This window comes from Triturus cristatus, chromosome 3_1, assembly GCF_964204655.1.
Source record: "Triturus cristatus chromosome 3_1, aTriCri1.1, whole genome shotgun sequence".
Classification (NCBI taxonomy): Eukaryota; Metazoa; Chordata; class Amphibia; order Caudata; family Salamandridae; genus Triturus; species Triturus cristatus.
Genome location: NC_140583.1, coordinates 20,219,316 through 20,234,438, shown reverse-complemented (window position 1 = coordinate 20,234,438; position 15,123 = coordinate 20,219,316). Strand labels below are relative to the sequence as shown.

Below are 15,123 nucleotides of genomic sequence, written 5' to 3'. Positions count from 1 at the left end.
CAGGCACCATCAAGAGACTACCCTTTGCTTTGCCCACGTTCTATGAGGAACCGACTGCAGAGCCCGACCAGAGCCTTGACTTCCAGACTTCTCCGACCCTGATCCACATCCACAGCAGAGCTGAGATCCGTGGAGGCGACGAGCGACGTGGGACCGGCTACCTGGGAAAAGTGGCTAGTAACTTCAAGCGCAGCTTCTGAGGCACCCTCGAAGTTGTGCACCGGGGATTGAGAAGCCCCAACCCCAAGCATCCTCTGCACCGAAGATCAGCCCCCACACTCCACGAGTCCTGCGTGGGGCCCTTCTGCATTTTCCTGCTTGCCGCGTCTGTCCGGTTGCTTGCCCGCTGGCTAGTGGCCTTTGTGACGACGCACCCTGAAATCTTCTGCGCTGGTTTGGCTCCTCCAGACTGGCTCCCGCTTCTCTGCAAAGAAGAAGCACCCCAGACCTTCCTGGTCTGCACCAGAAGCAAGTCCTCCGTTCTTCGTGGGTTCCGCTTGCCAAGGCTTGGTGAGTCCTAGTCCAACTTCGACGCCGCCGACAGCAAGAGCCTTCGTGGGACAGCTCGCCTCCTGGTCCTGGTCGTCCTCGACGGTCCCTGGTCCTCGTGGCTGCAGCGACAAGCTTCACCTTCACCTGCAATCTTCACGACATCGCCTGGTTCCTTCCTGGTTCCACGTGGTCACTGGCTAGTGACCTTGACTCTGTCCCCTCTGCTTGCAGGTCTCCTCTCTTCTTGATCCCAGCCTTGGGATCCACCGGACACTCTTCACTGACTGCCTGTCAGCATCTTTCTTCAGGCATCCATAGGAGTCGACGACGAAAACCGACGCAACTTCACCCCTATGCACCCGCAGCCTGTGGGCTAGGTAACTTGGGTACTCCGGTGCTCATCAGGATAGTGACTATCCTAGTGTCTAGTTTTCCAGTCTCGACTTCCTAGCTACTCCGGTAGTGTCCTAAATCTATCGTTTTCTAAACTGTACTATTGCTAGTGACTTTTACGCATTACGCGTGAGTGTTTCCCTCTGCACACGAATCCCGTGGGCCTCCCACTTCCTAACTAAAGCTAGTGTAGTGTAGCCCCAGCGATTCCCTAGGCCTAGGCCTATTCTATTTCCGTGACAGTGGTCCTTATACCACTTACTTAGTATATGGTTTGCTTGGCCCTATGGCCTAACTGTATTACTTACCTGTGTGACTTAATGTATGCTTAAATAAGACTGTGTTGTACTTACCTCTAATCTCATAAAGAGTGCTGAGGGTTTGACTAGAATAAATACACTTTATTTTATATATATATCTGTTGTGGTGTCCTTTCATTTGGTATTCAAGGGATTATATATGGTATCACAGCTGGCTTCACATGCCATTCAGAGTTTAGCCTAAGACTGCTCTTGTCCATGCTACCACTAGGATAGCTGGTCTATAAGGTTGACTTTACAACCAATCACCATAAGGGTATTTGGACTGATATAAGGTGTACACTAGAACTAGTGACATCATACATCAGGCCAACTTCTCACATTGGTGAGCAGCGGTTGGGATCTGAGCTTGCTGTTGTAATACCATTGTAATCTTGAGATACTAAATTGAAAGATCACACAGATATTGTCTAGGTACATATAACATAGATTATAATACTTAAGTCCTACTGGACTTAGTAGTTGTAGGTTGAAGGGAGTAACACACCCTGACTACAACTACCAGAGAGGTTTAGTAGAAACAACTAGTGTAGGTAGGTGCACACACCACACCCTCACTAGATCATGTCTCTGAGAGGAGATCAAGTAGATGCTCCCTCAGGAGGGTCAGGTCTGCAGAAGACCCCTCTAGATATGATACCTTAACATTCCAGGAGATGAGACAATTGTGTACCTCCAGAGGAATAAAACAGGGTGCAAACCCTACCCTCCTTCAGTTAAGACAACTCCTAGAGGAGTATGATGCTCTTAGGGCCTCTCAGGCAGGTACCCTAGGTACAGAGGAGGGTCTACCCACCACAGAGGAGTCAGATGGGACTTCAGATGGAGAGGTAGACAGTCGGGGCCAAGTAGGAAGACTTAGCCAGGCTAACCTAAGTTTACATGGGAGTTTGCATGGGGTCCCCCCATACAGACCCCCAAGTGGGCTTAACCAGAGAAACAGGAGGGACAGATCCCCTTCAAGGGAATCCATCCACTCCCATGTCTCTAGCATCTCTAATGCTTCCTCTCACAGGGGAATGACTTCACCCGAGAGAAAGGAGCATGAAGCCAGAATGAGGGAGGCTAATCTGAGGATTCAGAGGGAAGAACTTGCCCTTGCCAAGGAGAAGCTTGCTCTGGCTAGAGAACAAAAGTTGAGTGGGTCAGAACCCACTGGTGGCAGCAATATCCCTAAGGATAGAGACAGGCACTATGATAACAGAAACCTGAGCAAGATTGTCCCTCCCTACAAGTGTGGGGATGACATTCACAAATGGATAACTGCTTTGGAGAGAGCTTGCAAAGTACAGCAGGTACCCCAAAGTCAGTGGGCAGCTATCTTGTGGCTCTCCTTCTCTGAGAAAGGTAGAGACAAGCTCCTCACAGTTAGTGATGAGGATGCAGATAATTACACTGTCCTGAAGAGTGCTCTGATTGATGGGTTTGGCCTAACCACTGAACAATACAGGTTGTTGTTCAGGGATACCCAGAAGACACAGACTCAGGACTGGACTGACTTTGTAGATTGTGCCACTAAGGCTCTGGAAGGCTGGCTAATGGGAAGTAAGGTTAAGGACTATACAGGATTGTATAATTTGATCATGAGAGAACAAATACTTAACAACTGTCAAAACCAGCTATTGCATCAACACCTGATTGATTCTGATCTGACTTCTCCCCAAGAATTGGGAAAGAAGGCAGATAGATGGGTCAGGGCTAGAGTTAAGCAGAAAAACCAGAACCAGGGCGGTGATCAGAAAAAGGCAGACCAGAAGGGTAATGAGCAGAAACAAAAAGACCAGAAGTCTTCACCAGGCCCCCAAAAGGCTCAGGGGGAGGGTGGTCCCAAAAAGGATAAAAAGAAAGATGGCCAAAAGAAACCATGGCAACTGTACCCCCTAGTTCAGCTGTAAGTGGTGGTTCCCAGCAAAAGGGTGTAGTAGGGTTAACCCTGGGAACTGAGGAGGATTCTGGCCTAGTCAGTGTACCTACTCAGGCTGTTCTGATCTGTGATGGGGACTTAGCTTTGTCCTCTACTGTAGGCCCCAGTAACCTGGGCAAGTACAGACAGACTCCTTTTATCAACCAAAGAATGGCTCAGGCCTACAGGGACACTGGGGCTAGTGTCACAATGGTGACACCTGCTTTTGTGGACCCTGGACAGATCATACTAGGTGAGAATTACCTAGTGACCAACGCTAGCAATGCCACTACCTCCCATAGTGTGGCTATTGTTAACTTCTCCCGGGGAGGGGTAACTGGCCTCAAGAAAGTTGTTGTTAGTTCAGACCTTCCTGTAGAGTGTTTACTGGGCAATGATCTTGAAACTTCAGTTTGGTCTGAAGTGGAGTATAGGACCCATGCAGAAATGCTGGGGATAGATGCACATGTCCTTGCTGTGACCAGGTCACAGGCCAAAAAGTGCACCACTGAACAAGTGCTGGATCCTGAAACTATGGACCAGTCACAACCCAAGAGAAAGAGCAGAAGGGTTAAGGCTGTGCCTTCCCCCCTGCCTCAGGTGGTGGATCAGCCCTCCCAGGAGGATGATTCTGAGAGCCCTGAAGGAACTGTCCTAGAAGAACTTGAACCTGATCAGGTTGAGTTTCTTGGGACAGGGGGACCTTCAAGGGCAGATCTGAGGCAGGCTCAATTAGACTGCCCCTCTCTTGAACCCCTCAGACAGCTGGCTGCTGCTGAGGCTACAGGGAATGCTCAAGGTACCCATAGAGTGTATTGGGATGAAGGGCTACTGTATTCAGAGGCTAGAGACCCCAAGCCTGGTGCATCCAGGATGTTGGTCATACCACTGAAGTTCAGAGGCTTCCTTCTTACCTTGGCCCATGATATTCCCCTTGCAGGACATCTAGGCCAGAACAAGACTTGGGACAGGCTTGTCCCTCACTTTCACTGGCCCCATATGTCAGAAGATACTAAGGAGTTTTGTCGCTCCTGTGTCACCTGCCAAGCCAGTGGCAAATCAGGTGGCACCACAAAGGCCCCCCTCATACCACTACCTGTGGTGGGGGTCCCCTTTGAAAGAGTGGGCATAGATATTGTAGGACCAATGGACCCACAAACAGCATCTGGGCACAGATTCATACTGGTGATAGTGGACCATGCCACCAGGTACCCAGAAGCAATTCCCCTGAGGACCACAACAGCTCCTGTTGTGGCAAGGGCCCTGCTTGGAGTATTCTCCAGAGTGGGCTTTCCAAAGGAGGTCATTTCTGACAGAGGTGCCAACTTCATGTCAGGATACTTGACTGCAATGTGGAAGGAGTGTGGTGTTAACTACAAGTTCACCACACCCTATCACCCACAGTGCAATGGGCTTGTTGAGAGATTCAACAAGACCCTAAAGGGAATGATAAAAGGATTACCAGACAAGCTTAGGCGAAGATGGGACATCCTTTTACCCTGCCTTCTGTTTGCTTACAGAGAGGTCCCACAAAAGGGGGTTGGCTACAGCCCTTTTGAGCTTTTGTTTGGGCATCCTGTAAGAGGACCCCTGTGTTTGGTGAGGGAAGGATGGGAGAGACCTCTCAGACAACCCAAACTAGACATAGTGGATTATGTACTTGGTCTCCGCTCCAGGATGGCAGAGTATATGAAGAAGGCTTCTAAAAACCTTGAGGCAAGCCAAGAACTCCAAAAAGCTTGGCATGACCAAAAGGCTGTACTGACTGTTTACCAGCCAGGACAGAAAGTGTGGGTGTTGGAGCCAGTGGCCCCAGCAGCACTCCAAGACAAATGGTCTGGACCCCACACTATTGTTGAGAAAAAGGGAGAAGTCACCTACTTGGGGGACCTTGGGACTCCCAGAAGCCCCCACAGGGTGCTTCATGTCAACAGATTGAAGGCATATGTTGACAGGGCAGACATGGGGCTACTCATGGCTACAGATGAGGGGCAGGAGGAAGAGAGTGATCCTCTCCCAGACCTGTTGACTCAGAACCCTGATGATGGCTCAGTTGATGGTGTGGTCTTTTCTGACAGCCTCACTGTCCATCAGCAACAGGACTGCAGACAAGTTCTGCAATCCTACAGACATATGTTCTCTCTGACCCCAAGTCAGACAAACTGGTGCACCCATGAGGTGGACACTGGTGACAGTCTGCCTGTGAAGAGTAAAATCTACAGGCAACCTGACCATGTCAGGGACTGCATAAAAGTTGAGGTACAAAAGATGTTGGAGCTGGGAGTCATTGAACCTTCAGAGAGCCCTTGGGCTAGTCCTGTAGTTCTTGTGCCAAAACCTCACACCCAAGATGGTAAGAGAGAGATGAGGTTTTGCGTGGATTACAGAGGTCTCAATGCTGTCACTAGGACAGATGCCCACCCAATACCTAGGGCAGATGAGCTCATTGACAGACTGGCAGCTGCTAAGTTTTTGAGCACATTTGACCTGACAGCAGGCTACTGGCAAATCAGACTAGCTGAGAGTGCAAAGGCCAAAACTGCTTTCTCTACCCCAGGAGGACATTATCAATTTGTGGTAATGCCCTTTGGTTTGAAGAATGCACCTGCCACTTTCCAAAGGTTGGTGAATCAAGTCCTTACTGGGTTGGATGATTATTGTGCAGCTTATCTTGATGATATTGCTGTCTTTAGCTCCACCTGGGAGGATCACCTGGTCCACTTGAGGAATGTTTTAGAGGCCCTGCAAAAGGCAGGCCTCACTATCAAGGCCACTAAGTGCCAGATAGGGCAGATCAAGGTTGTATACCTGGGCCACCTAGTTGGTGGGGGTCAGGTTCAACCACTGGAGAGCAAGATCCAGACCATAAAGGACTGGACTCCTCCAACTACCCAGACTCAGGTCAGAGCTTTCTTGGGCCTGACTGGGTACTACAGAAAGTTTGTTAAGAACTATGGGTCCATAGTGACACCACTTAATGACTTGACCTCCAAGAAGATGCCAAAGAAAGTTCAGTGGACAGTAAGCTGTCAAAAAGCATTTGATGACCTGAAGCAGGCCATGTGCAGTGCACCTATTCTGAAAAGTCCAGACTACTCCAAAGAGTTCATTGTCCAGACAGATGCTTCTGAGTTAGGTGTGGGAGCTGTTCTTTCACAACTGAATGTAGATGGTCAAGACCAGCCCATTGCTTTTATAAGTAGAAGGCTGACCCCTAGAGAGAAACGTTGGTCAGCTATTGAGAGGGAGGCCTTTGCTGTGGTTTGGGCCCTGAAGAAGCTGAGGCCATACTTGTTTGGCACTCACTTCAAGATTCAGACAGACCATAAGCCCCTCTTGTGGCTAAATCAGATGAAGGGTGAAAATCCCAAACTTCTTAGGTGGTCCATTTCCCTACAGGGGATGGACTTCACAGTGGAACATAGACCTGGGACTGACCATGCCAATGCAGATGGACTCTCCAGATATTTCCACTTAGAACATGAAGACTCAACTGGTCAAGGTTAGTTTAATGTCCCTAAGTTTGGGGGGGGGGGGTTGTGTAGGAGAGTAGGGTCTGCTTTCTATGTTCACCCCCACTTTTTGCTTTTGCTTTACTGGTTTTCGACTTAGATGTGGCTGTGGGCCTGCTAATCAGACCCACAGCCCTGCTGTTCTCTCTCTAAATTAATACTATGTACTTTAGGTACATAACCCATTTGGATAGGATCACCTTATTGGCCCCTGTACAGTGTACCCTAGGTACCCAGGGCATGGGTGTACCCTAGGCCTACCAGGGGCTGCAGCATGTATTATGCCACCCCTGGCCTGGCCTTCCATTTTGACACAACTGGCTGATCACTCAGCTGGGGCAAGGTCGTGTAATCACCCCTTGCCTAGGTGTAGTATTCCTATACCTAACTTACATATAGACACATGTGTACCTATCAGTCACTCCTATGGCAGGCCTTAACAATCCTGGAGGCAGAGTGCTTGTTAACATGTGAGATGGTGCTCTAGCATGAGCTGAGCCTGTCTGCAGCTTTCGGAACCAAGTCCTTATAGCTGTTCTATGATATAGCCTACCATATACTCTTAAAGTGCCTTATAATCTTAGACGGTTATGGTAACTATGGTTTGGCTTTATCGAAACATGTCGTGTAAGGTGTCTAACACTGTGGAATAATACCCCCATGCCATTTCTGGACATGAGGATATTATTCCCCCCTTCTAGAGGGAAAGACATGTTAAAATCATACTTCACTGTTAGCCTCTGACCAAAGCCTCAGCATCACAAAATGGATGCTGCTGCCACGACACAAGTCTGACCTCCTGCAGCTGGGAGTGATCCCAGCCAGGGAGGCCTGGACAATAGGTTTCCTGCTTGGGGAGGTGCTAGCACCTCCCCAGACAGCCTTTAGTGTATTGGGGCAGGGTGGGCTGAAAGGAATGAGACATGCCTGGGGCACACAAGGTGTTCCTTGCATAGTCCAGTTCAAACCGGCGCTGGGGCACTCCAGCCCCAGCTCTGGCGCGAAACTGGACAAAGGGAAGTGGGTGTAACCACCCCCTCCCAGGTCCCACCCATAAGGCGTGACCTAGCAGGTATCCCAGCCCCCCAGATTAGTATAAGAGTGGGAGTTGGGCCTCAAGACTTTAGATTATCCTGAACCTGCAAACTTGAACAGAAACTCTGGACCTTCGACATTCGGCGAAAGAAGAAGACTGAAGAATCTCCCTTGTGGCCAAGGAGTGGCTACCCTGTGCAAACAGGCACCATCAAGAGACTACCCTTTGCTTTGCCCACGTTCTACGAGGAACCGACTGCAGAGCCCGACCAGAGCCTTGACTTCCAGACTTCTCCGACCCTGATCCACATCCACAGCAGAGCTGAGATCCGTGGAGGCGACGAGCGACGTGGGACCGGCTACCTGGGAAAAGTGGCTAGTAACTTCAAGCGCAGCTTCTGAGGCACCCTCGAAGTTGTGCACCGGGGATTGAGAAGCCCCAACCCCAAGCATCATCTGCACCGAAGATCAGCCCCCCACACTCCACGAGTCCTGCTTGGGGCCCTTCTGCATTTTCCTGCTTGCTGCGTCTGTCCGGTTGCTTGCCCGCTGGCTAGTGGCCTTTGTGACGACGCACCCTGAAATCTTCTGTGCTGGTTTGGCTCCTCCAGACTGGCTCCCGCTTCTCTGCAAAGAAGAAGCACCCCAGACCTTCCTGGTCTGCACCAGAAGCAAGTCCTCCGTTCTTCATGGGTTCCGCTTGCCAAGGCTTGGTGAGTCCTAGTCCAACTTCGACGCCGCCGACAGCAAGAGCCTTCGTGGGACAGCTCGCCTCCTGGTCCTGGTCATCCTCGACGCTTCCTGGTCCTCCTGGCTGCAGCGACAAGCTTCCCCTTCACCTGCAATCTTCACGACATCGCCTGGTTCCTTCCTGGTTCCACGTGGTCACTGGCTAGTGACCATGACTCTGTCCCCTCTGCTTGCAGGTCTCCTCTCTTCTTGATCCCAGCCTTGGGATCCACCGGACACTCTTCACTGACTGCCTGTCAGCATCTTTCTTCAGGCATCCATAGGAGTCGACGACGAAAACCGACGCAACTTCACCCCTATGCACCCGCAGCCTGGGTAACTTGGGTACTCTGGTGCTCATCAGGATAGTGACTATCCTAGTGTCTAGTTTTCCAGTCTCGACTTCCTAGCTACTCCGGAAGTGTCCTAAATCTATCGTTTTCTAAACTGTACTATTGCTAGTGACTTTTACGCATTACGCGTGAGTGTTTCCACTCTGCACACGAATCCCGTGGGCCTCCCACTTCCTATCTAAAGCTAGTGTAGTGTAGCCCCAGCGATTCCCTAGGCCTAGGCCTATTCTATTTCCGTGACAGTGGTCCTTATACCACTTACTTAGTATATGGTTTGCTTGGCCCTATGGCCTAACTGTATTACTTACCTGTGTGACTTAATGTATGCTTAAATAAGACTGTGTTGTACTTACCTCTAATCTCATAAAGAGTGCTGAGGGTTTGACTAGAATAAATACACTTTATTTTATATATATATCTGTTGTGGTGTCCTTTCATTTGGTATTCAAGGGATTATATATGGTATCACAGCTGGCTTCACATGCCATTCAGAGTTTAGCCTAAGACTGCTCTTGTCCATGCTACCACTAGGATAGCTGGTCTATAAGGTTGACTTTACAACCAATCACCATAAGGGTATTTGGACTGATATAAGGTGTACACTAGAACTAGTGACATCATACATCAGGCCAACTTCTCACAGTCGTTGCATCAGATTTACCCTCAGCTGCAACGGGGAGACTGGCTCTGTGCCATAGACCTACAAGATGCGTACTTCCATGTGCCCATTGCATGGAAACACAGGAAGTTCCTGCGATTCCAAGTCGGCGCCAATCATTATCATTACACAGTACTGCCATTCGGGCTAAAGTCTGCTCCAAGGACCTTCTCGAAGTGCATGGCAGTGGTAGCGGCGCACCTGCGAAGGAACAAGGTGTTTGTCTACCCGTACCTGGACGACTGGTTGATCAAGGCCTCATCTTTTTCGGAAGCGCAGGCGCACTTCCGGAGGACGTGCCTTCTCTTGAACAGGCTGGGGTTACACGTCAACATGTCAAAATCTGTCCCGACTCCAGTCCAGTGCATACAGTACTTGGGGGCCTCCATCGATACACGGTCAGCAAGCGTGTCTCCTTCGGAGGAGAGACGGTTATCGCTCCTTCGGAAGGCTCAGGACCTCATGGCCGCTCCATCGGCGACAGTGAGGAAGGTGTCTTCGCTGCTGGGGTCGATGGCCTCCTGTATCTTCCTCACGCCGCACGCACGGCTGCACATGAGACCACTGCAGGAGTGCTTGGAGGATCAATGGGATCAGAGAACAGGTTCTTGGGACGACAAGATCTGGCTGGCTCTACATGCTCTTCAGTCTCTGAAATGGTGGTGTTCGGCGGAGAATCTCCTCAGGGGGGTTCCCTTCCACAAGGACATTCCCGAGACGACTATCGTGACGGATGCGTCTCTCCAAGGTTGGGGAGCGCACTCCGGAGACTTACAGATACAAGGAAAGTGGTCCCCGGTGGAGTCGACGTACCACATCAATTTCCTGGAACTCAGAGCCGTGTACTTGGCATTGAAGGCCTTCCATCCGTCCTTCCAGACCAACTCGTTGCTGATACAGACGGACAATACAACCACGATGTATTACCTCAACAAGCAAGGGGGGTCGAGATCACGCACTCTGTCGCAGGAGGCGCAGGCGATCTGGCGCTGGCTTCTGGCCCGGGGACTGATGATCATGGCCACGCATCTGCCAGGGGTGCAGAATGTTCAGGCGGACGCACTGAGCAGGCTGCTTCAGGAGAACCACGAATGGGTCATAAATGACGAGGTACTAGGAGAGGTCTTCGCAAGGTGGGGAACTCCAGACGTAGATCTGTTCGCCACCGCCGAAAACAGCAAATGCCGAGACTTCGCATCCAGGTACTACCAGAAGGGGACGCTGGGGAATGCGCTATGGATCGACTGGTCGAACAGCTTTCTGTACGCTTTTCCACCCAGTCCCCTGATTCCGGCGGGGCTCATCAAACTGTCCAAGTCCGGGGCGCGGATGATCCTGATTGCCCCGGAATGGCCCAGGCAGTGGTGGTTCACGGACCTGCTTCACCGGTCTCTCCTTCCTCACATGCGGCTGCCGTGCAGGCCGGACCTTCTCACGAAGTTCGGGGGGCGGATGGTGCATCCCAACCTCTCGTCTTTGAGTTTGGCGGCATGGCTCCTGAGATAGTGCAATATGGCCATTTGAATCTACCAGAAGATTGTATGGACATACTGAAGGAGTCTAAACGTCCTTCCACTAGGACTTCCTATGCTTATAAGTGGAAGAGATTCTGCATCTGGTGCAAATCCAAGAACTTTGACCCGAAGACCTGTAAGGAAGATGTCATCCTTCCGTATCTTTTGCATTTGGCACAGTCTGGCCTTAATTTCCACTCCATTAAGGTTCATCTCGCTGCTTTGACTGCTTACAGGAAATGCCCTTCACAGACTTCCTTCTTTCAGATCCCTGTGATCAAGGATTTTTTGGAAGGCTTGAAGAAGGTGTTCCCTCCTGTCAGACTTCCCTCGCCTTCCTGGGAATTGAATGTGGTGCTGTCCAGATTGATGAAGGAGCCTTTTGAACCTATACACAAGGCTTCGTTGCAGCACCTGTCCTGGAAGGCGGCGTTCCTAGTGGCCATTACATCGGCCCGCAGGGTGAGTGAACTTCAGGCGTTGTGTTGCCGAGAACCTTATACTGTATTTCATGCTGCTAAGGTTGTTATGCGCACTCACCCTAAATTTCTTCCTAAGGTTATATCTGATTTTCATGTTAACCAGACCATAACTTTACCTACGTTTTTTCAGAATCCTTCTTCTCCAGCGGAAAGGTCTCTACATTCCCTGGACGTTAGGAGGGTGTTGAAGTTTTATCTTGATAAGACCAAAGAGATTCGTAGGTCAGACCAATTGTTTATCAATTATGGATGTCAGGACCGGTCTTGCTACCTCCAAACAGTCCGTCTCTCGGTGGATTGTCCTGTATACAGTTGTGTTACCAAAAGGCTAATAAGACCTTAGGGGGTAAACCTAAGGCTCATTCCACCAGGGGCAAAGCTGCCACAACTGCTTTGCTACGTAATGTTCCGATTGCAGAAATCTGCAAGGCGGCCACTTGGAAGTCCGTCCATACCTTTGCTGCGCATTACTGTCTGGACGCGGATGCCAGGGCAGATGCTCAGGTTGGGCAGGCTTCGCTGCGAAATTTGTTCGCACAGTAGTGGTATTATTTTGTACTCTTCTCCACCGCCGTTTGTGTGGGGATGGGCTTGCCATTCTATTCACTAGATTATGACTATACACAGAGATCCCCTACTACAGAAGGAGTAGTTTCTTTTCTGTAACTCAAGTTCTGTAGTAGGGGTATCTCTGTTATAGTCATAAGCGCCCGCCCTCCTCCCCGGTGGAGAGATGAATGTTAATATAAGGAATGCTACAGGTCTGGCGTGCTACGCCTTCAAAAAGAACTGAAAGTAAAAGGGACCTGCTGTGCATTCTGGGATACTGGGAAAGTTCTGGAAAGTTTTCTTAAAGTCACAGTATCCTGTTCTGAGCCACATAAAGGCAGCCTATGGGGCTTGTCTGTCCATTCCTTCCTCTCTATCATTCCAGAGGCTTTTGCTGGTAGAGGCAGGTTTTTCTCTATGGAAAAAGCTGGACAGGCAGTGCTGTTGGTGGTTGCTGGTGGAATTCTTTCTAGTTGAAGTACTGGACAGTGTAGCCTGTGGATATAGGCTGCATTATCTGTCTTTGAAATTCTCTCTTAAGTGTAGATGCAGGTCTGCATGGCTTGACAACTTAAGAGATTATTTTTATTGCTCCGGGGTCCGCGCACATGGGCGGGACTATTCACTAGATTATGACTATAACAGAGATACCCCTACTACAGAACTGGAGTTACAGAAAAGAAACTACTCCTTCCTATCTAGCCCCCCACGATTGGAAGAGGTTTCCTCTATACATTCATGTTTGCAGTGAATCTGAAAGTTAAAAAAAATTGCTAATATCTCGGGTCTTTTGAATAGCTGCTTTCCCTTTTGTTTCCGCTTAGCGCGAAAATACTCCTTTGGGAGTAATGTATGTGCGCTCTATAAATCTTTTTAACATAACATATCTTAACTGCTTCTTTTTTTGTGCGTCCCTGGGAGGGCACCTCATTTAAAAACGCCCACCGGCTTGTTTCTTCCCTTAATGACCCCACCCTCCCTCCCCTGTGTCTGGACCCGACAGTCCACTCGTCTACCCACAGGGTTATTCCTCATTCACTTGGTACCTCTTTGGACCCCTGGGTCAGACCTTCATCCCTTCCCTGCATTCCCCGAGTTGACCATTTCTGTTTTTTCCTCCTCACTGCCCCCTGGCGGACACTGATTGCCCTCCCCTCTCTCCACAGCCGGCCTCCTCCTGCCCTACTCAAGGAGGTGCTGAGCCGTGTCCAGAAGCTCACCTTCTACGGACTGCTGATGACGCTGGCCAAGCACCCCGAGATCAACAAGGCCGTCGGTGAGTATAGCGCCCACTTCCGCTTCGAGACGCTGCTAGGGGTGTGAGGGAGGGCGTGAGATGAGAGCGACGTGGTGTGAGATGGAGGGTTACAGGATGAGGGTCAGAGGGCGTGAGATGGAGGGTCCTAGGGTGAGGGCGTGAGATGGAGGGTCCTAGGGTGAGGGTCAGAGGGCGTGCGATGGAGGGTCAGATGGCGTCAGGTGGAGGGTCAGAGGGTGCGAGATGGAGGAAGAGAGACTGTGAGCTGGAGGGTCACAGGCTGTGAGGGGGAGGTTCACAGGGTGTGAGATGAAGAGTCAGAGGGTGAGGGTCACAGGATGTGAGATGGAGGATCGAGGGTGAGGGTCAGAGGGTGTGCGATGGAGGGTCCTAGGGTGAGGGTCAGAGGGCGTGAGATGGAGGGTCCTAGGGTGAGGGTATGAGATGGAGGGTCCTAGGGTGAGGGTCAGATGGTGTGTGATGGAGGGTCAGATGGCGTCAGGTGGAGGGTCAGAGGGTGCGAGATGGAGGAAGAGAGACTGTGAGCTTGAGGGTCACAGGCTGTGAGGGGGAGGTTCACAGGGTGTGAGATGAAGGGTCAGAGGGTCAGGGTCACAGGATGTGAGATGGAGGATCAGAGGGTGAGGGTCAGAGGGTGTGCGATGGAGGGTCCTAGGATGAGGGTCAGAGGGCGTGAGATGGAGGGTCCTAGGGTGAGGGTCAGAGGGTGTACGATGGAGGGTCAGAGGGCGTCAGGTGGAGGGTCAGAGGGTGTGAGATGGAGGAAGAGAGGCTGTGAGCTGATGGGTCACAGATTGTGAGGTGGAGGTTCACAGGGTGTGAGATGAAGGGTCAGAGGGTGTGTGATGGAGGGTGCCAGGGTGTGAGGTGGAGGATCAGAGGGTGTGAGATGGAGGAAGAGAGACTGTGAGCTAGAGGTTCACAGGGTGTGAGATGAAGGGTCCTAGGGTAAGGGTCAGAGGGTGTGTCATGGAGGGTCACAGGGTGTGAGGTGGAGGGTCCCAGGGTGTGAGGTTCAGGGTCACAGGATGTGAGATGGAGGTTCAGAGGGTGAGGGTCACGGGATGTGAGATGGAGGGTCCGAGGGCGAGGGTCACTGGGTGTGTGATGGAGGGTCACAGGGTGTGAGGTGGAGGCTCACAGGGTGATGGTCACAGGGTGTGAGGTTCAGGGTCAGAGGGTGTGTGATGGAGAGTCCCAGGGTGTGAGATAGAGGGTGACAGGGTGCGAGATGTAGTGTCAGAGGGTGAGGGCCACTGGGTGTGAGATGGAGGGTCCCAGGGTGTGAGGGGAGAGTCCCAGGGTGTGAGATGGAGGGTCTGAGGGTGAGTGTCACAGGGTGTGAGATGGAGGGTCCCAGGGTGTGAGGTGGAGGGTCACAGTCTGTGAGGGGAGGGTCGCAGGGTGTGTGATGTAGGGTCAGAGGGTGAAAGTCACAGGGTATGAGATGGAAGGTCACAGGGTGTGAGATGGAGGGTCAGAAGGTGAGGGTCATAGGGTGTGAGCTGGAGGGTCAGAGGGTGAGGGTCATAGGGTGGGAGATGCAGGGTCCGAGGGTGAGGGTCACAGGTTGTGAGATGGAGGGTCACAGGGTTTGAGGTGGAGGCTCACAGGGTGTGAGATGGAGGGTCAGAGGGTGGGGGTCATAGGGTGTGAGATGGAGGAAGAGAGGGTGTGAGATGGAGAGTCAGAGATGATTCTGGGGCGGTGCGACCGGTGCGACCACACCAGGCATTGACATTCGGGTGGGGGCATCCTGTTTGGAAGTATTTTATGGTTTGAAAAATACCTGCTGCCTCTTTCTGATTTCCAGCAATTTCAGGCAACAATAAAAATGTCAAGATAACTCCGGTGTTTAATGTTCTTCCTAGAGAGAGATGGGACATTTGTCTAGTGGAAGTTTT

General features: G+C 51.1%; 1 protein-coding gene across 4 annotated transcripts in view; it reads left to right on the top strand.

Moving 5' to 3' along the window:
- The window catches only part of CSTPP1 (centriolar satellite-associated tubulin polyglutamylase complex regulator 1), a 572,416-nt gene that overhangs the window by 428,296 nt on the left and 128,997 nt on the right, over positions 1–15,123 (top strand). For all 4 annotated transcript variants that reach the window (XM_085646635.1, XM_085646636.1, XM_085646637.1 and 1 more), the window contains one exon: positions 13,107–13,216. In XM_085646635.1, coding sequence (XP_085502761.1) covers positions 13,107–13,216 — 110 coding nt within the window. The remainder of the gene's footprint in view (positions 1–13,106; positions 13,217–15,123) is intronic.